Genomic DNA, 27,120 nt, shown 5'->3' with positions numbered 1-27,120 from the left:
CCCAGCAATAAAATCCAAACAGCGGAGCAGGCCTGCAGTCATTTCAGTAGTACGCCATCCTCAGTGGACTATGTGGGTATGCTAACTCAAGTAGCAAGATGAAAAATTGAGAAACACACACACACACACACACACACACACACACACACACACTCATTCGCACTCACAAATGGATGATTTCAAAAAGGAAAAGAAAAAAGGCTTTTTTAAATTAAATTTATATTGAATTTCTTCTTTAACAACAACAAAAAGAGATGAATTAAAAACCAGAACCTGCAGATGGTGGTGGTGCACACTATTAGTCCCAGCACTTGGGAGGTAGAGGCAGGCAGATCTCTGTGAGTTTAGGCCAGCGTGGTCTACAGAGTGAGTTCCAGGAGAGCCAGAGAAAGTGGCAAAGTCAAACAATTCCTAAAATACCAGCATATTTTGGTCTGGGTAAGCCTGCGCTGTCTTAAGGAGCTGCAGCTTACTTAGTCAAGTTCATAAGTGAGCTTGCACACTTACTAGCTGTTAAGGGAGATGTTGGTGTCTTGGACTTTATTATGTGGACATTTACAGCCAACAGGGAGCTCTGAGCCCCTCAGGAAACTCCATCTAAAGGAAACGAAGACCCATGAATGAGTGCACATAGGTATGCAGAAAGGTGTCAGGGAATGTCCTTCTACAGCAGACAGACCTTGTGCTGTCCCTTCCCCTGAAAAGTGAGCACCCTTGATATTCCTGTCACTGACCCTTGGCCCCTCCCACTGGTTCGAACATCCCATTTTTCCTTTCCAGGCTTTCTGAGCGCCAAGGTCTGTCCTCGGGATTGGGAGGCTGAAGTGTGAGCCCGCTGTGCTCCCTGTTCTACTTTCTTTCTCAATTCCATTTTCTTACGGGAAAGGATGGGGTTCCATAGGCTAGTCTCTGAGTATTGCTCCAAACTGCACGGGACATCGAGAGGAATCAAGTAAGATTTAAAGGGCACCAGAGGTGCATTGTGTGGTCGATGGCACTCTGAGAGGCCTTCCAAAGAGCGAAGGAGATGGAAAGGAACATGGTGCAGAAACATCCTGACACGGTGTGCTGATTGGCTTTGTTTCAGTGAGGAGCTGTCTGCACTGGGTTGGCCTGTGGACATGTCTGTGCAGTTGTCTTAAGATAACTGGTGTGGGGAGACTGTGCCCACTGTGGGCAGCACCATCCCCTAGGCACGAAATCCTGAACTACATCAGAGTGGGGAACCCAAGCAGCACAAAGCAAACAAGCGCGTGTGCATTCATTTCTCTCTGCTCCAGACGGTGTATGTGATGTGACCGGCTGTTTTTAGTCCTGCTGCCTCAACTTCTGCACACGAGGGACCACAACCTGGAAATATGAGCCGAAATTAACACCTTCCTCCCCCATGTAGCTTTTGGCATGATGTTTTATACAGCAACAGAAATCAAACAAGGAAACACGATGACAAAGAAAAAGGATATTGGGCAGAGGCAAATGCTAGGCAAAGAAAAAGAATGCCAGACAACCTACAGAGAGTTCATAGGCCAGTCAGGGCTACCCAGGGAGATCCTGTCTCCAGACACACATACATACATGCGTACATACATACATACATACACACATACGTACATACATGCGTGCATACATATGTACATATGTACATGTATGCATACACACACATACGTACACCACATACATATGTACATACGTATGTACATACATGCGTACGTATGTACATACATATGTTCATGCATACATCCATACATGCGTACATATGTACATACATACAGTATAGAATTGTACACAGGTAACTGCTAGTGGCTGTGCTTGAAGCTGGTTTACATGATGGTGTGCTCACACTAGGACACCTTCAGAGGAGGGACCTGGAGGGAGCCCCTTGGAGCATGGGGCAGGTGTTTCCTGGGAGACTCTGGATAGCCATCCTCAGAGGATGGTTAGAAAAACCTGTGCCACCTTCACTTCCTGTTCTGAGGTGTGGCCTTGCACTCCTGCATCCGCCATGGGTCCCCCACCAAAGCCTGCACATTGCTGATTGGGCTTACAGCATCTAAAACTGGAAGCCGAACCTCATCTGTTTGTAAAGGTGTCCTGCCTCAAGTATTTCATTAGAGTAAAGAAAAATGGACTACCACAATGACTAAGACAAAACAAGGGCCTTATGATGTTATTACAAAGCGAGAGAAAACAATAGACGAACTAGCTGTTCCCGGAAACTGCGTGGCTTGCCGCAAGGACTATCCATCAGAGGAAGGTTGATAAACAATGAAAACCGAGACCCTCCAGCCCAAGGAACACTGTGTCCCTGGGTCAAGAACCAAGCAGACACCACTGACAGTCCCCACGAAGGCACGGGTAAGAAAAGCTTCTGGGACTACAGTGTGTTCTGACTTCTTGGGTCATACACATGTCACTCATAGGAAAACTTATGAGGAAAAATGCCAAGTTAAAACCCCGTGAAACCACTGAACTTCAAGATAAAGAGAACACTTCAGGTGGAGAGCAATCCCACCACACAGCATCAGCCTTCTTCAGCAATTCCAATTTTCCTAAAGATAATGAAGAGGTAACAGAAGCTGCCAATTTTTTTTTTTATATTAACCTAAAGCTCCTCTACAAGGGCTGGAGAGATGGCTCAGAGGTTAAGAGCACTGACTGTTCTTCCAAAGGACCTGGGTTCAATTCCCAGCACTCACATGGCAGCTCACAACTGTCTGTAACTCCAGTTCCAGGGGATCCAACACCCTCACACAGACATACATGCAGGCAAAATACCAATGTACATTTTAAAAAAAAAGCTCCTCTACAAACAAAACATTTTTGGTTTAAAGGAAAGCCTGGTCCAAGAGTATCATTCCCAAACAACCATCTGTTAGATTATGGAGCAACCAACGTACACACTCACATGTGAAGAATTCCTGGATGACAACGCCCATGAGGCCAAACTACAGCAAACTGACACTGAATTAAAAGACATCTGGGAGAGGAAGAATATTGAAACAGGAACGTGCTTTCAGGTCCCCATACAAGCAATAAAAAGCAAAGCACCCAAGAACCCTGGGGGGCACACCACAATGGGTCCTCTGGGTCACGGAGGCATGGTTGGCCCTGCATCTAGGATTACTTCATGTCCCACTAGGTCTGAAACTATCATTAAGGTCCATCAACTGATGCCAAGGACCTGATACATTCTGTATGACCTTGCTGGGTGCTGGATTTGTGCAGGGAAAGTACGGAGCACAGATGAGCCACCAGAAGGACCGTTTCGGGGATTTTGCAGTCCTGATGGACAAGAGGAAGAACAGGAGGAAGATGACAGAGAATGTGGCCAGATGCTCTGCCTTGTGAGGACCTTTCAGGGAGTGAGACAGAAGCCAATGCAAAGAAAGACAGAGACAGGGAGGGACTCAAGCGCCTGGAGCCTTTAGTCCCTGAACTCCATGCTTCCGGACCCTGGAACCGCAGAGCCATAGGCCATGCTCTTCAAGGACCGTCTGGATCTGCTTGTCCTGGCATATGCCCTGGAATTCATCCAGTCTTCCAGCATCCTTCCAGCCCATCCGTTCATGGAAGAAGGTATGCTGGGCTTTGGCTTCACATTAAGAGTCTTGATGGATGCCTTGCCTCTCTGGTCCTCGAAGATCTTGGGACTGAGGTAGACACAATACAGGCAGTGGAAAGGAGAGAAGATCACAGTTGTGTGCAGTTGACTCCCATCAGCCTCTCCTGAAGAGCAGCCAACAGGCGCACAGTCCTATTCACAAGGAAAAGGAACCCAGGTCACTTCCTGGTGTTGATGTCACAGGTCCCTGACATTCTATGTATCCAGGAGACCAAGGCTGGGGAGGCTGAAGACCTTCCAGGGACGGGTCTCCTCCTTCTGCTGGAGGGACCATGGCAGCGAATAGGGGAGTAGAGACCTTCTTATCTGTCTTCCTGCTGTGCTGCTGGCCAGATGTGCAGCCCTGGCCGAATAGAGAGTTTTCAGGTAGAGTCCCCAGGAGACTGGCAGATAGAAAACCATAGGCATGAACCAGGCAGGTAATGTGTTTCTCTGCTATTGTTTGATGGGGTCCCCTTCCAAATTCCAGGTGTTGAAATGCTGACAGTAGGTGCTAGCTGGGATCTTCATGGTAACTGAGCCATGAGGGCTCTCCCTAGGGACCTGATTAAGGCCCCTGCCAAAAAGGTCTTTGTAGTACTTCACTGGTTTGCCTGGCCACTTCCTGCTTGATCATGCAGCAGTGAGCATTGTTCGGGAGCCAGGAGCAACCCTCCATAGACACCACACCTGCCTGAGTGTGAGGAATACATTTATGTTCTTTGTAACAACATGGCCTCAGGTCTTTTCTTAGACCAGCAGGCATGGACTAAGGTGTTCTCCTTCCTGCCTATGCAAATGTACCGTTGAACCAATTCCAGTTTCTGTCTTGAAGTCCTTTGGAATTCTGCAAGTCTATGGGAGAGTTGTTCTATCCTGTGTTTTAATTTTAATCAACCTGCAGAAATAGTCTAACTTACCTAAAAGGAAAGGAAGGGTGACAGGAACCTCAGGATGGGTTGATGTTCTTGGATTTAAATGACTGTGAACATTTTGCTAGTTTATTTTAGCTTGTTCTTTGGTACTTTTTTTTTAATGGCACACACATCCATGCAGCCATGTGTGCATACCTGTGCACAGGAGACTAGAGGGTGACAATGAGTGTCTTCTATTGCTCTCCACTATATTTTCAAGACAGGGTGTCTCACTGAACTCAGAGCCCAACGATTGGTTAAACTATCTGGGTAGCTACCTCTGGGCATCCACGTGTCTCTGTCTTCCCTGGTCCTGTGGTTACAGATGTGCACCGCCATGCCCAGATGTTATGTGGGTACTAGGGATCTGAACTCAGGTCCTCATGATTGCACAGCAGGCCCTTTACTGAGTGAGAGTCATATCCTCGGCCCCTTGGTACTTTTTAACTGATAACTTTAAAGTTACTTTTTACTAATGTTTTCGTTGTGTACATTCATTGTACATAACTCCACACCATGTATCAACATTTTCATAGAAGTATGTAATATGTGCCAAGCACATCCCTTCCCGTATCTTTCTACCCTGCTGTCTTAGTTACCTTTCTAAAGCTGTGACAAAACACTATGACCAAGGCAACTTATAAAAGGAAGCATTTAATTTGGGGCTCACAGTTCCAAGTGGTTAAGAGTCCGTGATCATTATGTTGGGGCCATGGCAGCAGTCATGGCGCTGGAGTAGTAGCTGAGAGTGTATATCCTTACACTCAAGCAGGAGGCAGAGAGAGGATGGCTTGTGCTTTTTTTTTTTTTTTTTTAATGCTGAATGTCTTTTATGGGAGAACCCCAGAGGGCAGAAGTTTGCTTCCAATGTTTTACAATCTTGCATCTAAGCTGCTAACGCTCAATATGCAGGATACACAGGCAAGGAACTTCCCTTAAGCATTCAGGAGGGTGGAATCTCGCAGAGAATTAGCTTAGGGAGGATATCAAGGTCAAAGTCAGCAAGCAAGGCAACAGTTACCCAAAACAGGGGCCAGGGCCCTACAGGTCTCCCCCCCCACACTTTTACTAAAAAATGAGCCTCTGACTTAGGCTGCATAGGACATCAGCAGGTCACCTTACCCGTCATGGAGACACCTGTCCATGGCCTGGGCTTTTTAAACCAAAGCCCACCCCCAGTGACACACCTCCAACAAGGCCACACCTCCTAATCCTTCCCAAACAGTTCCGCCCTCTTGGGACCAAGTATTCAAACACATGAGCCTATGAGGCCATTTTCGTTCAAACCACACCTGCCTTACCTTCAGCCCCCTTCATTCCTCCAGAGAGCGTTGCCTTACCTTCATATTATATACATATACAGGACATTTACCTTTCAGAAGCTGGATTAATTTCCTTAACGTGGTCATCTCCACTTGCATCTCTCTCCTGCAAATGACATACATAACTTCGCTGTTCACTGTGGCTGAAGAAGATTCAATCATGTACAGACAGCACATTTTTATTATCCATCCATCCATCTGTTATTAGGACGCTAAGTTAGTTCCATAACTTGGCTACTGTAAACTGGGTTGCAATAAACATCAGTGTTGAAACAGCTCCATGATGTGTTGAAGTCCTCTGCATAAATATCCAGGAACTGGCTCATGGTGCCACTTCCTTTAGTTGTTCTGAGGACCCTCCATACTGAATTCCACAGTAGGTAGACTAGTTTCCATCCCCCCAGCAGTGAGCATGATCCCTGGTGTCCCACTAGACTTCCTGTTTTCTTAATGGATGCCATTCTGACTGGCATCTCAATGCAGTTTTAATTTGCATAAGTCTCTGTAGTAGAATATTATTTTATTTGCTTATGTTGCATTTGTTTAACTCTGTGAAGCTGGGTTACTGTGCCTGTCTAAAACACCTGATGGTCTAATGAAGAACTGAACGGCCAATAGCAAGGCAGCAGAGAGAGGGGAAACTTGGGAGGAGAGATCCAGGAGCCAGAGAAGAAGAAGGACATCAGGGGCCAGCCACCCAGCTACACAGCCAGCTGTGGATTAAGACTAAGAGAATGGGAAAAGCCCAGAGGCAAATGGTAGATTGGTTAATGTAAGAAAAGAAAAGCTGGCAAGCAACAAACCAAGCTAAGGACAGACTGATAATTAAGAATAAGCCTCTGGGGTTGGGGATTTAGCTCAGTGGTAGAGTGTTCGCCTAGCAAGCTCAAGGTCCTGGGTTCAATCCTCAGCTCCAAAAAAACAAAAACAAAAACAAACAAACAAACAAAACCCCCTCACAATTCTAAAAAAAAAAAAAAAAAAAAAAAAGCCGGCGGTGGTAGCACACACCTTTAATCCCAGCACTCGGGAGGCAGAGCCAGGAGGATCTCTGTGAGTTCGAGGCCAGCCTGGTCTACCAACTGAGTTCCAGGAAAGGCGCAAAGCTACACAGAGAAACCCTGTCTCAAAAAACCAAAAAAAAAAAAAAAAAAAAAGAATAAGCCTCTGTGTGTGATTTATTTGGGAGCTGAGTAGTGGGCTCCTCAAAAGAGCAAAAACAAACACCAGGCTGACTATTTTCCAGCAATAGACCCCTCCACTGCATCCTCAGTTAAAGCTCTCTCCTCTCAAATGAATTAGTACTTCACAATCTGGAGCCTTTGATTGGCAGGTCTTGCCTTTGGGCATCTTTTCTAGTGTCCCAGTGCAGAGCTGGAGTTTTCTCTTTAAGAATCAGAGCCTCGCAGGGCACTGGTGATGCTCACCTTTAATCCCAGCACTTGGGAGACAGAGGCAGACAGATCTCTGAGTTCCAGGCCAGCCTGGGCTACAGAGTAAGTTCCAGAACAGGCTCCAAAGCTACTCAGAGAAACCCTGTCTCCGGAAAAAAAAAATCAGAGCTTCCTTTTAGCCCCACTTCAGTCACAATTTTAAACTTCCTACACTCCTTTTCTTGCCAAATTCCACAGTTATTTATCTTTTTTTAAAAAATATTTTTTTTATTTTTATTTCATGTGCATTGGTGTTTTTGCCTGCATGTATGCCTGTGAAAGTGTTGGATTTCCTAGAACAGGTGTTATAGACAGTTGTGAGCTCTCATATGGGTCCTGGGAATTGAACCTGGATCCTCTGGAAGAGCAGTCAGTGCTCTTAACCGCTGAGCCATCTCTCCAATCTCCCCTCTTCTTTATCTTTCTGCTCAGCTTTTTGAATACTTTCACTGGACAAACATACATACATACATATATATGTGTGAGTGTGTGTACTCAATATATACATATGTATGTATATATTTATAGAGACAGACAGAGAGAGAAAGAGAGAGAGAGTGTAAGAGTAGAATTCAGCAGCAAATCAACCCCGGCTGGGGGTTTTCTTTTCTTTCTTTTGGTTTTTCGAGACAGGGTTTCTCTGTAGCTTTGGAGGCTGTCCTGGAACTCACTGGCCTCGAACTCACAGAGATCCACCTGGCTCTGCCTCCCAAGTGCTGGGATTACAGGTGTGCGCCACCACCGCCCGGCTCGGGTTTTCTTAATTGGGGATTTTTACTGTTATTATCACTTCTTCAATCTCATTGCTTTTTTACACTATTAAATTCTTTCTCTGACTTTCTGAATGTCATTGTTATCTGTTACAATGCCTCCTTTTTAATCCCTAATTTTATGTATTTAGGTCTTCATTTCCTTTGGTAAATTTGGCTAAGGATTAGCTAATCCTACTTTTCAAAGAGGTAACTCTTTGGTTTTATTATTCATATTATTTCTTCATTTCTATTTCTTTAATTTCTTCTACCTTGATCTTGATTATTTTTGCCTACTGATTTTGGATCTGGCTTTTTCCTGTTTTTCCAAGGCCTACAGCTAATCACTGAGTTATTTATCTGAGCTCTAATTTTTTTAATGTAGGCAACTACATAAAGTCCCTTCTTTTCAAAATAAAATAACATGCATTATTATTAGTGTGTATGTGCATGCACACACCACAGTGTGTGTACAGAGGTCAGAGGACAGCTTGCCAGGACCCAGTTCTCTCCTCTCATCCCATGAATCCCAGGAGCTGAACTCAGGTCATCAGGTTAGGCAGCAAGTGTCTTACCTGCAAAGCCATCTAACTGGCCATAATGTTTCCTCTTAGAACTGTTTCTGTTATAGCCCATAGGTTTTGTAGATTTTTTTAAAGATTTATTTATTTATTATATATACAGAAGAGGGCACCAGATCTCATTATAGATGAGTACCGTGTGGTTTCTGGGAATTGAACTCAGGACCTCTAGAAGAGCAGTCAGTACTCTTGACCTCTAAACCATCTCTCCAGCCCTGTTCTGTAGATTCTTACTCACACTTGACTCTAGGATTTATTTTTCCTTCTGGATTTTGATGATGATCCAGTCATCATCCAATCGAGTGCTGCTCACTCTTTAAGGATGTATACATGACCTGTAGTTTCTCTTACTGTTGTTGGTTTCTAGATTTATTCCATTGTCAGAGAGAATACAATAAATTTGACTTCCTTTGTAGTCTACTGTATGATCTGTTTTAGAGAAATATCCATGAGCTGCTGAGAAGTATGTGTACTCTGCTGTGTTTGGGTGGAATGTTCTGAAGAGATCAGCTAAATCCATTGGATCTGTTTACCTCAGCTACTTATTTTCATTACCAAATGACCTAAGTATCATCCAGTGAAAGCAGGGTACTGATGTCACTCACCCGTGAATGACATCACTGTATTGTGCAGGGGTCAATCTCTGTGTGTCTTTACATCTACTAGTATTGTTTTATGAAATTGGATGCCCCTGTGGTCAGTGTTCATGTGTTTAAATTGTAATGCTCTCTTGATACACTGATTCCTTTATCAGTATGAGGTAACAGATGTCTCTTCTAATATTTGAACTCTATTTTTGTCAGATAATAGATTCTAATGTTAATAATTAGATCTTCTAATAATTGTATCTTCTAATAATTAAATATTCTAATAATTAGGAGGCCCAAACCTTGTTTCCTAGCTCCAGTTGCTTGGAATTCCTTTTTCTGTCCTTTCATACTAAGGTTGTATCTGTCTTTGACAGACGTGCCTCTTGGAGGCAATACCTAAAATGAATCCTGCTTTTAATCCAAACTGCTAATCTGTGTCTTTTGATTGAAGAATGGAGACCATTCCTACTCAGTCATTACTGGAGGTGTTGTGATGGTTATTACCATTGATGGTCAACCTGATAGGCTCTGGAGTCACCTAGGAGACAAGGTCCTGGGCTGTTACTGAGAGCACAGTGCTGATTTCTAAGACATGTCTTACACCATGGGCTCAGGTCACTTGCACTAGGAAGGGAGAGATCCCAGAGTTCGTAAGTCCCTCCAGCCAACAAACTTTGCTCCCCATATTATTTTCTTTGCTCTTTACTTTTGGTGGTCTACCTATGATGGCTGGTAGACAGTTCTATTTTGATCAAATTATTTAGGGTTCTAAATGCCTACACATCCATATTTCCCCCAGGACTTTGTGTGGTGGGGAGAGTATCTGTTATGTTATTAATGAATAAGTTTTCAGTCAGTCACTCTGTACCTCTTTTTGGCATCATTTCATTTTTTAATGGTTGATTTTGCTTTTGGATGTTTTTTGTTTTTGTGGTTTGAATAAGAATGGCACCTATAGGCTCATACATTTGAATGCTTAGTCATAAGGGAGTGGCACTACTTGAGAAGGATTACTGTGGCCTTGTTAGAGGAAGTGTGTCACAAGGGGTGGTCTTCGAGGTTTCGAAAGCCCAAGCCAGGTCCAGTGTTGTCCTTTCTCTCTGCCTACAGACCAGGATGTAGCTCTCAACTACTTCTCCAGCACCGTGCCTGCCTGCCCGCATGCCACCATGTTCCCTGCCACGACGATAATGGACTAAGCCTCTGATGCTGGAAACAAGCACCCAATTCAACGCTTTCTTTTGTGAAGGTCCTCTTAGTCATGGTGTCTCTTCATGGCAAGAGAACAGTGACTAAGACATTTTTGTCTGTTTTGTTGAGTGAGACAGGGTCTTACCATGTAGTCCTGGCTGGCCTAAAGCTTGCTATGTAAGCCAGGCAGGCCACTAACATACTGATATCAGCCTACCTCTGCCTCCCTAATGCTGAGAATAACTGCAAATGCCACTGAACCTAGATTATTGATTTTGTATGTTGTTTATTCTGCCTCTTTTTCTTTACTACTTTCTGAGTGTGGTTACACACCAGCCTTAGCTTCAAGCCCCTGATAGTCTCTCTTTCACTTGATCTGGTATATCTTTGAGGTTTTCTACCATGTTCTTGTGTGATTTACTGGGTATTTCTTTTCCAGGCATCCAGTTGTGCTTTTCAGAATCTCCATCTCCTTACTGAAGATACTTTTATGTCCAATGTTATCTTCTGTAATTTGTTCAACTATTTATTTTGGCCTCTTTGAATTTACAGAATTTCACTTTAGAAATCATTCCTTGTCATTTCATCATGTAGATATCTTTAGAGTTGGTCACTGGAGAGTCCTAGACTTTGGAAGAGTCATGTTACCCTGTGTTCTCGACTAACTGCTTCTGCGTTGACATTTGTATAGCTGTTGGCATGGATATTTGCTCCAGTGTTACACATGGGCGTTCTTAGTGAGCAGCCTGGTTTTGTTTTTTAATATTTTTAAATCTTTGAAAGTTCCATACATACTCTACAGTGTAAATTGACCATAAACATCCACCACTGCTTCCTTCCAGAGTGCCTCCATGCATAACCCCAAGTCCAGCTGGTGTTGCTTACATACACATGATGTATAGTTGTCTACTGGCAGGAGTAACCTACTAGTGGCCACATCTTCAGGAGTGGCTCCCCTTCCTCAGCAGCCCGCTCCTCTGGGACTCAGGACTCCTCTCCACGCTGGAATTTTGACCAGCTTAACCTTGTGCGGGTCACCTTGGTGAGCCTGTGCTTGATGGATGTGGAATCTTGGTCTGTTGTGCACCTTTCACATGAACTTCACAGTCTCATTTCCATGTGGCCGGTTTGCCTTGGTGAGTGGGTTCTGACACAGTGTGTACTTCCTTCTCGATCAGTCTCACAAGAGCACTGTCTCTCTAATAGTTCAGGAAGGCACAATGCCAGCCGCTGGAAATATGTTACGGACCACCTGTGGTGGTTACTCCTCTGGACTTGCCTACAGTATATGAGCTAACAGGATATGGGATCTAGCTACAGTGAGGTCTTTTAGAGGATCAGGTTCAAAGTCTTTATGCTGTTAATCCCTGCTGCTGCTATGATGTGAGTGTATAGGAGTGGACTTTCAGCCCTCCTATAGTTACACACACTTAGGTTACATTTAGTGGGGATTTTATCTCCCCTATTCTTTAATAATAATTTATTTTTATTTCATGTACATTGGTGTTTTGCCTACATGTCTGTATGAGGATGTCAGGTCCCCTGGAACTGGAATTACAGACAGTTATGAGCTATCATGTAGGTGCTGGGAATTGAACCCAGGTTCCCTGGAAAAGCAATCAGTGCTTTTAATTGCTGAGCCATCTCTCCAGCCCCTTATCTCCCCTATTCTTTAAGTTAAAGAATCCACCAATGTATTAGTATGGCTGGCCTCCCTTTTTCTTAAAGAAACATACTCTGGGTCATTTATATAGCAAATTTTTATATGGCAGTGGGTGTCAGAAGGATCCAGAATAGGTACAGGGTGCTGGTCCTCATGAGTGTCTCTGCCAGCCTCACTTGTCTACTGCCGTGCACGACTCTTGCTTGTGCTTGAGAATTCCTCAACTGGTGTTTGTTAAGGGATTTGATCTCAGTGCTCTCCAGTCATTTTCTCCCAAGACCTCATCAAAACTGGGATAGCATTCACAGTCTTCTCTAGCTTGAAACTGCATTAGAATGGTTGCCACAAGGCTAGGCTGGGCATGGTGACACACTCCTTCCTTCCTTCCTTCCTTCCTTCCTTCCTTCCTTCCTTCCTTCCTTCCTTCCTTCCTTCTTTTTGGTTTTTCGAGACAGGGTCTCTGTAGCTTTGGAGCCTGACCTGGACTGGCTCTTTAGACCAGGCTGTCCTCGAACTCAAAGATCTGCCTGCCTCTGCCTCCTGAGTGCTGGGATTACAGGTGTGCGCCACCACTGCCCAGTGACACACACCTTTAATTCCAACACTCCAGAGACCAAGGCAGGCAGAGCCCTGAATTTAAGACCAACTTGGTTTACAAAGTAAGTTCTAGGGCAGCCAGAGTTTTGTAGAGAGACCCTGTATAAAAAGGAATAAATAAATAAATAAATAAACAAACAAAAAACAACTAAATGAATAAACAAATGAAAAACAAACCTCATAAAAGATCTAGCCATAACCATGTATTACCCCCAAGGATTCCCTAGCTTGAGACCTAGACATAGTTCTATGTGATCACCAAGGTCTTTCTTGGCTTGAGATCTGACCATAGCCCTGTCTCTCTCTCTCTCTCTCTCTCTCTCTCTCTCTCTCTCTCTCTCTCTCTCACTCACACACACACACACACACACACACACACACACACACACACACACACAGTCTTCTTCAGCTTGAGAGGCCAGTGAAAGGAAAATTTCTCCATTGCCCTGAGGGTAACAAAAGTATCCTCACCCCATCCTGGGGTGCTCCCACTGCTTGCCAGGAGACCAAGTTGTGACTGCCAAGTGTGTGTGATTTCCTCATGGGAAGGTGCTATCTACTTAGAAGGATAGCAGTTAGTGTGAGCCTTATAATGGAGAAGGGCTCTGACTTGCATTCACTAAACTAACTGAACTCAGAACTCAACAGTGAACTTTATGAAACCAGAATGTGCTGATGTTGATAATGATAAGACATCAGAGTGTCCTGACCTTGTGGGTGTGTGCTGTCTGGAAGCTGTGACTCTCTGGAGGAGGGGACAACAGGAAAACCATGGCAGAGCAGCTACATTTGACAATGCACGTTAACAGGCACGGACAACATGAGCATACACACCACGCATGTGCACACGGCTGACTCACACAATGCTTCCATTGTGATTATGGGACAGACGCAAAATGAAAAGAATATTTTTAACAAAGTGCTGGCGCTGCGCAGCTGTACCCATTCGTAATGATCCATTAATGTCTCATGCAAAGAGAACTGTACTGTTTGTTTGGTTTACCGAGGTCAGCACACTGGGAAGCAATTGTCATCACCGGCACAGACCTCCTTACATACTTCCCTTTGTTCTGAGCGTGCAGATGAACACATTGGGATGCAGATTGCCCATCATTAAAGCCTTTGAGAATAGCTTTGTCATTGGTTTAGCGGCAACTTTACTTCTCCCAGACAGAGCTCTGTATCTCAGAAAGGGAAGGGAAGGTGGCCCTGCTTGCCATCTTCGGGGGTCCCAGGACCTGAGAGCTGGAGGAAGAGACTGACCCTGAGCTCAAACCAAGGGATGTACCAGATCAAGAGACACCACAGCCCCTGAGATAAACAAAGGTCATGTCAGGAGGAGGACGTGTGTGCTGGAAGCTGCAGAGGAGAAACTGGTCCTCAGCACTGCCAGAGTGTCTAGATACAGCTAGACCCTATATGCCCAGCACAGCTCCTCCCGTCCATCAGGAAGCAGACATCACAGATAAGACAGCCCTGGACTCTGGAGATAACTGCCATCCAGAACTCTTTAGCTCACTACTCAGAGACTCCACTTCTTAACTGCAGACAGACCACCCTGGAGGGCTCTGCTCACGTGGGAAGAATGAGGTGACCAGCCTCTGGCCTCCCCCTCCCCCTGAGAGAACCTCAGGTAGCATAAGTGAGTGTGCAGGGTCACCTGGGGCTCAGAGAAACACACTCAGGAGGTGTTTTCTCATCACAGGACAAAGTGAGTATTTGGCTGGCAACATGGAAAACCTCAGTCAGAGGCTGAGCAAATGCTTCTTCTCCCTGTGTGCCAAGCTGGGCTCTGGGCTGCTCAGATGGGATCCCAGGCCAGAGTTTCTCAGTCTGGTGTCCCCAGCCATGCAGGAGGCAAAGTGCTGCTTCCTACAAAACAGTGCATGTGACCCTCTTCCTTCTTTGCCCCTGTGATAGAGCTGAGTTGTCCCTAGTGTGGACACTGTCCTACCATCTGTGTAGGTGACTCCAGTGACCAGGAGGGCAGGTTCGACTCAGGGCACCTGGGGAGATCATGGGTTCCATGCACACAGCCATCCCATGGGTAATGTCTTTCCCATCTTCCATATGAGAAACTCAAGTTCCAGAGGGCTTTCCTCAGCACACATGGGAAAGAGCAGCACTCCACACAGGATCCTTCCTCTAGACCAGGCTGGGGCCATCTCTCACAATTATCTGTTCACAGAGAAGTGGATAAAAAATAAATGCTGTAAAACTATTGTGTTGGGGAATATTATCTTAAAGTGTATTACTTATGTTACATTTGTTTAACTCTGTGTGTTACTGTGCCTGTCTAAAACACCTGATGGTCTAATAAAGAGCTGAACGGCCAATAGCAAGGCAGGAGAAAGGATAGGCAGAGTTGGCAGGCAGAAAGAATATATAGAAAGAGAAATCTAAAAGAAGGAAGAAGTAGCCTGAGAAGGAGGAGGACATCAGAGGCCAGCTACCCAGGTACACAGCAAGCCACAAAGTAAGAGTAAAATCATATGTAAAAAGAAAAAGCCCAGACGCAAAAGGTAGATGGGTTAAGTTAAGGAAAGCTAGCAAGAAACAAGCCAAGCTAAGGCCAGGTGTTGATAATTAAGAGTAAGCCTCTGTGTGTGATTTATTTGGGAGCTGGGTGGAGGGCCCTCCAAAAGAACAACAACAACAAAAAAAAAAAAAAACCAACATTTTGGTGCCCAATGTGGGGCATCAAAATGTTTTTTTACTCTTTTATATATTCTTTCTGCCTGCTAACCCCACCAATCCTTTCTCCTACCTTACTATTGGCCATTCAGCTCTTCAATAGACTATCGGGTGTTTTAGACAGGCACAGTAACACAGCTTCACAGAGTTTAACAAATGCTATATAAACAAAAGTAACACACCTTAAAAATAATATTCTACAACTACTATAGGGTTGTTTTGTTGTTGTTGTTTTGTTTTGTTTCCCTATCAGGTTCACGTTCTAAACAACTGCCAGGATTTAAAACTATGGATGATGATATAGCTACAGTATTTGGTAAGGACTCCTCAGGTGGTCTGTGGTGAGGGAGGGGGTAGCACTCACCAAGGCCTTTCGCAGACAACCTGGTGTCAGTCCCAGGCACTGTAGGAACTGATCTGGTTTGAGGTCAGAACTACATTCTTCTGGCCCAGAATGCTAGTGACTAAATTACTGAAATCAGAGTGACTGTCAGAACAAACACACATGTGGACAGACAGCAGGAGTCTGTCACCCGTGGACTTTTTTCAAACACCCTGCACTCAAGCCTTCCATATCAGAATCCATATTTAGCTGGACACACTGATGCAATGTGTGTGCAACTGTGAGATCTGAGGCCAAGGAACAGCTCCTCGGCCTCCTCGATCTGCAGTAGGCAGGGGTCACTTCCTGGGCAACTGTCTGCCCATGGTCACCTGTCAAATGGGGTCAGGAGTAGACCACAGGAACACAGGATATGGCTATGAAGCTGCTCTCAGCTGAGCCTCATCAGGAAGGTTCAGATGTAGATGCCACCAGGTGACAGGGGCCCTTCCCAGGAGGGACCTCTTCCAGGAAGGTCGGCTCTGCTCGTTCTGAGTCTGGGCTGGGGAACCATCATGGACTCCCAACTGATGGATTGATCATATGAATGACTGAATGCATGTTCACAGCTCATCTATGCTACCCTGTCTACCCTCTTAAGCTACTCCTGAGTCACATACAGGAGGCCTCATCTTCTGACTCCAAGGTCAGGAGACAGAGGCAGGCAGATCTCTGAGATCAAAGCCAGACTGGTCTACAGAGTGAGTTCCAGGTCATCCAGAGTTACACTGCACAAAAAAATGGCTGGACATGTGCAGAAAACACAGCTGTTCTGTCAGCACTTGAGAGCAGAGTCAGGACAAAATGATCATAGGACAGAAAGTAAGTCATGAGCAGGGCCAGGGCTAGGTTTTGGCAGGGGCTAGGTTTAGCATTGTGTCTATGAAGAGTGTATTAGATTTCTCTCACTATGACAAAATGCTAGAAATAACCATATATTTATTTATTTATTTATTTATTTATTTATTTATTTATTTGGGGTCAGTTTGGAGTTTCTAGTCCTTGTTTGGTTGGCTCTGTTGCTTTGAGCAACCGGTCACACATCATGGTACAAGTGTGTGGTAGTAAAAACATTTACTTCATGGCCAAGGAGCAAAAGAGAGAAAAGAGACCAGGGCCCCACACCTCCCATGTAGATAACCCCAATGCCCTAAAGACCTCCCTCTAGGCTCCACCTTTAAAGAGGTTCCATCACTCCCAGTAGTGTCACTGAGGAATCAAGCCTTTGAAGACATGGGCATTGAGAAACCTTCAACATCTGGATTATAGGGGTGCTCAGGAGATACTCAGATAATCTCGATCTTTCTGAATTTAGGGAGGTGACAGTATGGACAGCCTCCCTAGATGAATTCTGCAGAGTAAAGGCCACTATCCAAAAGTTCCTTGGGTTTTCTATTCATAGTGTTGACAGGCTCTGCCTGGAGTTCAATTCTTCACAGAACATCTGCCCTGAACCATTGCCTCTATAACATATTCTTGTGTGCTTTTCCCAAGATGAAATTTTAGTCCGGGAGATTTTGGAGCCAAGGAAACTATCATATTTGGAAAATCAAAGCCCATCAACAACCTCACAATCAAAAACAACGAAAGGTAAAAGCAAGTATATCCTTTTTATCCCACAACTGCAAGTATTTTTAGACACGTGGTGTTGAACACAGGACCTTATTTCATGAGCACTCACTAGATTCAGCCACATCTGGGCAAGAGCAAGTGGACATGTGAAAGAAGCCATGGTCCAAGGCCACTGTTAAGGTGCCGTGAGATGGAGGGAGTCACCACCAAGGCAGAGGCAGCTTGCTTCATCTGGGGTGATCTCTGGGTCACATCCATGCATGTTCTAAGCTCCTGGATGTGAACAGGGTTCAGCCAGTGCAGGAGCACAGGCTTACAGATGAGCCAGACCAGTAGTTTAGCACACACCATCTCCTTGTGCTCACCTACGGCTTCTACGGGAACCCTTCTGTTGCACCACATGACTAAAGTAAAACCAAGGTCCAGCAGATGACATGCCCAAGACCAAGGAGAGCAGGGGACAAAAGCAAATCACATGCTTTGCAAAGCGCAGCCCCACACTGTGAGACCGTGAGCAGATGAGGCGTTTCAGGGCATGAAGGAAGAAGTGACCAGGCAGTGGCAAGGAGGGGCTTTGGGGAAACACACTCAGAGGCAGGAGCACTCAACACTTCCTGGGAGGTTTTAGTTCAGAATTAACTAGATGCTAAGGGTTTCTTCACCCTAGTCCCAAACCACCAGGCTCGAGGTGGTTAGATGACTCCTGATTATTTAAAGATTAACTTTCCAGCACACAATTCAACTAGAACTTGGACACTGTGCCATCCTTCCAACTCAATGTTGTAAAATAGGGCTCGGGCCAAAAATGTTCACAAGCATGTAACAGGAAAATACTTCCCTGTTTTTTTTTTTCTATGTTCCTCATCAAAGAAGTCCACAAGAAAGAATCCAGCACTCCTAAGAAATATCAAGAGAAGCAATTATCTTCTGGGATCATAGATACCCTTTCCTTTGATGGTAAATATAAACCCACAACCCTTTACTGGGCTCAGAACCTAACTGGGGAGCCCCAGCCAGGTACAGATAGATGCTTCTGCTTGGGTGAGAGCAGAGATTCTTCTGCTGGGGTTGGTGGCTGCTGCACCTGGTTAGGTAGGATTCCTACTGTGTCCCAAGCCTTAAGATGCCCCAGGTGTCTAGTCCTGCACTGGGATTCAGGATCCCACAACTCCCTAGCCCTGTCCGTGCGGAACCCAGACCAGGCTAGCCCAGAGGAAACATCTTCTTGTAAGTGGGCAGTTACCAGGAAGGAACACAAGCCAAGTCCTCTCGCAGACTTCCAACTTAAGACACTTCTCCCTCAATAGAAAGGGTAGAAGAGCAGACAGAGTGCCCTCACGGCAGGGGGAGACCTCCCTCTCTCCATCAGATGAGTCTGCCACCACTGACACCCACAGGAGACACAGCTCTTTGATGTAAAGAATAGACACAATGAAGGACATGTGTACATGGGATGTACATGTACATTGCTTGCGGAGTAACTCCATGTGGGACTCGACTGTGGCTTCAGGTATAGAAGAGGGAATATACTAATACATTAATAGCGGTGATGCAATATGGGCATGGGAACCTGCATTTCAATCCTTCATGTCTTCTCCAGCTGCTTAAACTTAGGGTGTATCAGAATGATGTCTCCATGGCATAAAGAAGAACACAGATCTATTTAAAATGATTGTTCTAGGTTGTTCTAACACCCTTGAGTTTGTCCCACTCATGAGTTTGATTGACATTAGCTAATGGTTCTAGATCAATAGGTAAGGATTCTTCAGGTAGCTGCCTACAGCCAGAGGGTACAGGTGAATCCATAGGTCATAGGATTGTCCTATGCATAGTGGCAGGCAAAAGTAGACTCAGAGACAGAGACCAGCCTCATGGATAAGGAGATCTGGGGCTCTAACAAAGAAGGGGGAGGGGACCCTGAGGTACCACCAGGGCCCTGGAGCTGGCTACACCCTTGGGAACAGTGTGCTTGCTCACTGGAGGTCAGCAAACAACCTGAACCAGTCCAGACTGAGGTTTGCACTGCTGCCTCGGCCTAAGGACTGGCCTATGGCCACCATATGGAGTCCCTCCCTCCCCAAGGAGTCGCTGAGCCACTGGGTCCTGTGGGAGACTTATTCTGGACCCTGGGCACACACCAGCCATTAGTACAAATGAATCCCTCACTGCAATGGTTTGACCAAGCCAAGCCAAGCCTCTTCGGGGACTGAGTGAAAATGCATATGAGATATGTGTCCGTGATGGAGAGGGTGAGGATCGGGTTGGAGGGGACTTAGAGATCACCAGAGACTGGTGTGAGATGTGGGTAATATGAGGAACATCCAGAAAAAGAAGGTGGCAAGTGTAGGAAGAAGGAGGGTCCTTGGGTGCCTGGGATCCCCCCCTGTAGAACTGAGCTAACCAGCCAGCATTCAAGAAAGGAAGCCCTGGGTCTCAGCAGCAGCCATGTGGCAGAGCCCTCAGTTCTGGACACCCCTGCCAGACTCCCTGCCAGGTACCTGTTGCCAAAAGACACTGCCAGCGAAGAAGGTTAGGCAGATCTGAGTCAGAAGGCAGGCAGAGACCTCCATCCACTGTTTCCACGTTCTTGTCTCAGACCGAGGAAGAATTCAAATAGACAAAATGTGAACTGGAAGGAGATTTTATCAGCAAACATATCACCCATGGGGCCGGAGAAATGGCTCAGCCATTGAGAGCATTTGCTGCTCTTGCAGAGGCTCCAAGTTCGGTTCCCAATGCCCATGTCAAGGAACTCACAACTGGAGATCTAGTGACTTCTCTGGGACTCCACAGACACCTGTATGATTCATATATTCATACATATATTCACACACACAAACACATAAATAATTGTTAAACAGATCTTCAAAACAAAAGCACACATTCAGGAGTGATGGCTGGCTTCATACGAGAGTTGTACTTCCCAGGCTTTGTAGTAAATCTGGGGCATGAGACACAGGGTGGCACAGATCATTCTGACCTGGAATCTGACAAAAACTGCTTGGGGACTGTATCTTGTCAGGCTGCAGGTCTTTCAACACAAGGCTCATTCTGATGGTTGGGAATCCCATGTCCTGAGTTTTTGCTCCTCTTCCTGATCTCTGGTTAGTCCCTACTTCAGGTCTCTAGGGCACAGAGGGATGGGCCGTAGCCAGGCAACTTCTTTCCATGGTCACATCATGGACTGCCCACAAAGCCTAAGTCTAGGCCCCCATGACCTAGAGCGGAAGTGGGAGTCAGTGTGAGAAGGCAAAGTGTAGTGGGCCATCTTCATCCTCGGCACACAGGTCCTCTGCTGGAGCCCTTCCCGGGGAAAGGAGAGTTCCAGGAAAAGACATTCAACCAGGTGAGGGAGCAAGGCTGTGAGCACTACTGGACCTGGAGGCTGCCCTGAGCTCTTAGTCTCTGGAACAGACAGTAAGCCAGGCCCTCCTGCTGTCTGGGTACCTTTGCTTGGATGGAGAGCTCATGGCCTCTTTATGTCTGGGAGGTATCAAAGCTGCAGCCCCTGCCCAGAGCTGCCATGGGTACAGCAGGTGTGCTGTGCTGAGTAAAAGCATCCACTCCCTTTCACATATGGTCACTCGTGTCAGAAAAATGGCTGTACTTGTAGGTCTCTAGCACACAGCAGAGCACCCCCTCCTCCAGTGTTTCCTCATCTTTGCCAGTGATGCCAAAGTTGAGGACACAGAGAACAGAGGACAGGAGGTGAGACACAGGCCCTGGGACGCTGATGTCAAACTCAGCTCTGGCACACTGTTCCGTACCACCTTCATCTTCACATGGACCTTTCTGGGTGTGCAGCATCAGCCAAGAGTGTTGTGTGGCAACAACATAGGGTGCTGAGAGTGTGTCAGCCCGCTAGAGAATGCATGTTTCCCAGCCCAATTCCAGCACTATCCAGTGGAAATGCTGACTGCAGCATGCAGCTGCAAGCTTGGGGCTCCAGGTAGAGCAGGTAGTGGGAGGTGGGGAACCAGCCCCGTGTCTGGCTGCTGCAGAGTACATGGGTGGCAGAGGGCATAAGAGGAAGCACATCTGGAGCATTTCAACTTTGTAACAGAGGGCCCAAAGGAAAAGTGGAGGCATGTGGCCTGTGGGCTAACCTGCCCCTCAGTGTCTCCCAGGTCCAGGACAAGGCAGTATGTCTGTCTCTCTCTAGGAAGGGGATAAGAAGCTCCTGGAGCCCTCACATCAGAGCTGAGGCCTTGCAGCTGTGGAGATGGCAGGAAGGAAGCTGAAGACAACACACTGTGGCCTCCACTACAAATTAGGGTGGTCAGTGTAAACAAAGATGCTTGTTTGCCAAGTGCTACTGAGGGAGACCAGAGTCTGTGTCTACCTACCTGCAAGGGGAAGTGGGCTACTGTATGGTCCTGTGCATGCAGCTGTTGCCTAGGGAACAAGGATCAGGAAAAAACCCAGGACAGGTTAAAAAAGGAGAGCAAGGCACTTAAAATAGCATCCATTGTGACAGTATTTTAAGCTTACAAGAAACCTTCAAAGTTTCACAAAGCGCTTGCTCGTAAACTCATTTCCCAGCACTTGAAGGTGGATGGCTGGTAGTCAGGGTGGGGACACTCATCCCTGCAAAGCTCTTAAATAATCCACCAACACCAGCTACAACAGAAACAAGTAACAAAATCCCAGGTCTCACTCACTTCTGAGGTCACAGGAGAGTTTATTCTGGAACCAACTATGAGTGACCGCAGCCCAGGAACATAGATCCAGGGCACCCCAAATCTGTGTTCAGACAAGGTCACAGTTTCACCAACTTTTCATAGTAATAGAACAAAGGAAGTTATACATCAAGACACTGTTAAAATACATCAATGGAAGCCAGGCAGGCTGTTACAGACAAGCGAGAAGTCTCTGCTACAGGCCTCGACCCTATCTGAGGACATTCTTAGCTTTTGGGTCGGTGGAAGCTAAGGGTCTGTTTGTATACTCCAGAAGGTTTTCCCTAATAGTCTCAAAGATGTTAGTCAGACACTGTGGTGGGCAAGAAATGGCTAGTAAGTGGCAAAAGACTGCCCATATAGACTATAATCAGACTTGCAACATTCCAACCTCTCCACACTCACTGTAGTTCTATCGGTCAGTCAATCATCATCAGCCTTGCAGAGGGTACACACAAGGCACAGCTTCTTCCTGTGAACTTCAGTTCCCATGTACACAGCATATGCAAACATCAGCACCCCTCTACTGTGTTTCTGAGTCCAGAGCCCGTAAAAATGCCACCTGTCCACTGTCTCAGTGTCCCGAACACGGCTGCTTCCTCTTCCACTGTGTCTTCGATGACCTCGAAGAACCAGGCTCTCTGTGGAACAGCTCTCAGTTTGGGTATGTGAGATTTTTCCTGCCTCCAGGGACTTAAAACATTTCATCTGGCCTCCAGCTTCATTTGTTTAATGGTGAATGACTATGACTATTTGGAGTTTTTTGTTTCTTCATGGATTCAGACTGAATAGGCCCTCCTGGTAGCCACAGGACAGCAGGCTACAAACACGTACACATATGCTCACGCTATGTTTTGAGAGCCCAGTGGCCTGGTTTCAAAACGTTTGTGGTTAAACAGTAATTGTGGAGTCTAGTCATTGCCCTTTCCTGTTCCCACAGATGAAGAGAAAGAAACACTTTTTCAGATGAAAAGCCTTGAAGCCCTGGAGAAAATCATTGACACTATTCGAAGAGCTATTGGTAAGCAAAAGCTATGGCATCATCCTTGGGGGGAGGTAGGGCTTGGACAGGATGAGGAGGAGAGGCCCAGGAGACTGCTCAGCAGGTAACGGTGCTTGCTGTCCAGCCTGCGGCCTGACTTCCACCCCTGGGACCCACATGCTGAAAGGGAATAACTGATACTCAAGTTGTGTGCATGCTCTCTCTCTCTCTCTCTCTCTCACACACACACACACACACACACACACACACACACACACACAAATGCAATTCTTTTCAAGGAGAAAGTGGGCCGAATACCAGCATGCATGTCTCTCTGCTTCCCGGCTGTGAATGCAGGCTGATCAATGCCCCATGCTCCTGCCGCCATGATTTCCAGCCATGATTGTCCACCTATTTGTACCTGAAGGGCACCTGATATCACAGATGCCTCCTGAATGCCATCCAGGTGACAGAGGAGTCAGTGCCACACAGGCTTGGTGACAATCAGCGGGACAGTCATAATGACTCAAGGAAATCTCTTCTCTAACAGGAACTCATCTCAAGAATAACCGGAAGCTTCGGAAAAGCAGAACCAGACAACTCCTGGGGAAACTAATCTAGCCCTAAGTACCAAGACTGGCAGAGGGGCAAGCCACTGCCCAACCAGGGACAGAATAGAGTGGGGCAGCCACCACCCTGTGTGAAGAACCGCACTCAAGGAGCACCAAATAAAATTTGCATATTTAAACATTAAGTTATCAGAAGTGGCTTTTTAGCTTTTTATTGTTTTTTAATTATGCAAAATGGGAGAGATGACTGAAATCAGAGGGCGTGGAGTGGGGTTGGAAACCTAGTGCAGTGGACACTGAGACCTTATCTGAACACGGGATTTGGGGTGCCCTGGATCTATGTTCCTGGGCTGCGGTCACTCCTATTTGGTTCCAGAGTAAACTCTCTTATGCCCTCTGAAGTGAGCAAGACCTGGGATTTTGTCACTGTTCACTTGTTTCTGTTGTAGCTGGTGTTGGTGGGTTATTTAAGAGCTTTGCAGGGATGAGTGTCCCCACCCTGACTACCAGCCATCCACCTTGAAATGCTGGGAAATGAGTTTACCAGCACTCTGTGACACTTCTGAAGGCTTCTGTGTAAGTCCCTGGAATCCATAAGGGTGACCCTAGCGAGTCCTAGTCATGGAGGATATGGAGCCGAACTGTCCGTCTTCTGTAACCAGCTGTAGAAAATACTTCCATAAGGTTCAGCTGTCAGGCATTTTCTTTATTAATGAAGAGGAAGAGGGCCCAGTTCACTGTGGGTGAGGCCACCTCTGGGCCAGTGGTCCTGGTTTCTCTAAGAAAGCAGGGTGCTCTTTTCTGAATGGAAATGGAAGAGCAGGGGACGGGCAGGGGGTGGGGGAGTGGAGGGAGGGGAGGCTGCAGTTAGGATGTATTGTATGAGAGAAGAATAAAAAGAAAGAAAGAGGGAGGAGACGAAAGGAGGAAGGGAGGGAGGAATGGAGGGAGGGAGGGAGGAAGCCGAGCAAGCCAATAAGCAGCACCCCTCCATGGCCTCTGCATCAGCTCCTGCCTCCAGGATCCTGCCCTGTTTGAGTTCCTGTCCTGACTTCCTTCAGTGATGAGCAGTGATATCAACTTGCTTTTTAGTCATGGTGTTTCATCACCGCAATAGAGACCCCAACTAAACACCAGGCAAGATTTTCAGTAGAGGGACTAGGACCCCAACCCAGCCTCAAAACCTTTGACCTGCAATCTGTCCTGCCTGCAAGATGTGCTGGAGCAATGGTGGTACAGAACCTGTGGGAGCGGATAATCAGTGCGTAGTCTGATTATAGGCCCACACCACAGAGAGGGATCCCATGACCCTCACTGCCTGGGTGACCAGGAACAAGAGGCTGCATAGCCCAGATCACAGGGTAGAACCAGACAAGGGTGGCCAAAACAAAAGAAAACATCAATGAAGTGATTCCTATGATGGTCTGCTATACTCACAGATCCCTGTCTAGTCCAGTCATCATCAGAGGGCAGCATCTGGTAGCTGATGGGAGCAGAGACCCACAGCCAAACACTAGCTGGAGAGAGAGCCCAGGTTGGGGGTCTCCACTGAGCACACAGAGCTTAGAGGGAAGAGGAATTGTGGGAGCCAGAGGGGTTGAGGACATCCGGTGAGCACAGCATAGAATCAACAGGGCTTAGAGGGGCTCACGGAGACTGAAGCGGCAATCACGGAGCCTGTGCCGGTCTACTCTAGGTCCTCTGCATATGTTATATTGTTGGCTTGGTGTTTTGGGGGGACTCCTGACAATGGGAGTATCTCTGACTCTTTTGCCTGCTCTTGGGGACCCTTTTCCTCCTACTGGGTTGCCTCACCCAACCTTGATATGAGGTTTTGTGCCTGATCTTATTGTATCTTGTGCCGTGTTCCATAGATGTCTCTGGGAGGCCTATTCTTTTCTTGGGGAGATGGGGGAGGGCAGGTGGAGGGGGAAGGGAGGGAAACTGGAAGGAGTGGAGGGAAGGGAAGCTTCAGTCTGAAGAATAAATTTAAATATACATTTTAAATTTAATGGCTAGGCGGCGGTGGTGCAGCCTTTAGTCCCAGCACTCGGGAGGCAGAGGCAGGCGGGTCTCTGTGAGTTCGAGGCCAGCCTGGGCTACAGAGCGAGATCCAGGACAGTCGGGGCTGTCACACAGAGAAGAAATCCTGTCTCAAAAACAAACACACACAAAACTTAGTAGTCATATTCTCCCTGCCATCCATCCTTCCATACCTTCTTCTCCTTCACCCTACCCCTCAACTTTAAGTCCTCAAAAAAAAAAAAAAAATCCCCAGAAACTAAATAAAACAAAACCTAGAAAACAAAATACAACACCCCAAAATGTCTGCCTGTGGGTCTCCTTGTTTGTTCCCATCTGCTGCAGGAGGAGGCTTCTCTGATGACGGCTGCATAAGGTATGGATCTGCGAGTGTAGCAGAATGTCATTAGGAGTCATTTATCACTACTTTTTTTCCCCTCTTTTTTCTTTCAGGCCAGTAATATCCGGTTCTTCCTAGAACGCTGGGTAATCTAGTCTCAGGTTCTTGGTCACCCAAGCAGTGTTGGACATGGAGTCCGTCTCACAGAGTGGGCCCTGAGTCAGGTCAGTCATTGGTTAGTCACTCCCGCAAGCTTTGTACCATAGCTACGCTAGCATATCTTGCAGGTAGTAGACCACTGCAAAGTGTTTGAGACTGGCTTGGTGTTTACATTTCTTTTTTGATAGTGTGCAGAGTATCTTCCTGTAGCAAAGAGGTTGGGACGTAGGGTGGAGGCTCTATGTGGGCAGTAGCGTCGGGACGTCTCCATCTTCAATGAGTTGTATGTGGGTGTTGTCTTCAGCAATGGGGCTTCGCCGTCAGACCTTGGAGAGCAACCTATTGTTTTGGCAACAGCCTGGGTTGTGTGGGGATTCCTGTAAGGCCCCTTTGGACAACAACTCGATTAGATGTAACCCAATACGGTACTGAAAGCTTCATTTGGTGATGAGAGATGACCAATCAGGACTCTGCCTCCCCCCTGTTTGGAGATCTCATTTAGATGTATGCATTTTAAGGTTTCTACTGTATTAGCTTCCCATACTACCCCACAAACACCCCATAATTTTAGCTCTATCTCCCTATATTCCTTCCCACTACCCCTTCTCCCTTCCCCATGACCTTCCCATGCCTCAACCCCCTAATTCATATACATATACATGTATGTATATGAATTACACGATATGGATTGTAGCCTGGTTATCAATGACGTAGCAGCTAATATCTACATATAAGCAAATACATATCATACTTGTCTTTCAGGGTCTGGGTTACCTCACTCAGGATGATTTTTCCTAGTCCATCCATTTGTCTACAATTTCATGATGTCATTTTTTTAACAGCTAATACTCCATTGTGTAAATGTGTCAAACTTTCTTTATCCATTCTTATGCTGAAGAACATCTAGGTTGTTTCCAGTTTCTGGCTATTACAAATATAGTAGAAATGAGCATGGTTGAGCAAGTGTGTTTGTGGTATGATGAAGCATCCTTTCGTTTGTTTGTTTGTTTGTTTGTTTGTTTTTCAAGACAGGGTTTCTCTGTGTAGCTTTGAGCCTTTTCCTGGAACTCACTTGGTAGA

General features: G+C 46.2%; 1 protein-coding gene across 1 annotated transcript; it reads left to right on the top strand.

Annotated features, from left to right (window-relative positions):
• Positions 1-3,894: 3,894 nt before the first annotated feature.
• Positions 3,895-23,571, top strand: LOC118569156 (sperm acrosome-associated protein 7-like). Its single transcript, XM_036166882.1, has 6 exons — positions 3,895-3,988; positions 15,589-15,651; positions 17,212-17,313; positions 18,160-18,246; positions 22,909-22,989; positions 23,501-23,571. The coding sequence occupies exons 1-6, from the start codon at positions 3,895-3,897 to the stop codon at positions 23,569-23,571; spliced, it is 498 nt and encodes a 165-aa protein (XP_036022775.1).
• Positions 23,572-27,120: the final 3,549 nt, after the last annotated feature.

The sequence above is a fragment of the Onychomys torridus genome, chromosome 17, assembly GCF_903995425.1.
Source record: "Onychomys torridus chromosome 17, mOncTor1.1, whole genome shotgun sequence".
NCBI classification, from domain to species: Eukaryota; Metazoa; Chordata; class Mammalia; order Rodentia; family Cricetidae; genus Onychomys; species Onychomys torridus.
This window is presented reverse-complemented; position numbering and strand designations above follow the sequence as displayed.

Bases quoted from the DNA above. Each gene is read 5' to 3' on its own strand.
- LOC118569156 (XM_036166882.1), top strand. From the start codon at position 3,895: ATGGCAGCGAATAGGGGAGTAGAGACCTTCTTATCTGTCTTCCTGCTG. The intron at 3,989-15,588 runs GTAGAGTCCCCA...TTTCCCTATCAG, and splicing joins GCCGAATAGAGAGTTTTCAG to GTTCACGTTCTAAACAACTG. The intron at 15,652-17,211 runs GTAAGGACTCCT...GCTTTTCCCAAG, and splicing joins TGATATAGCTACAGTATTTG to ATGAAATTTTAGTCCGGGAG.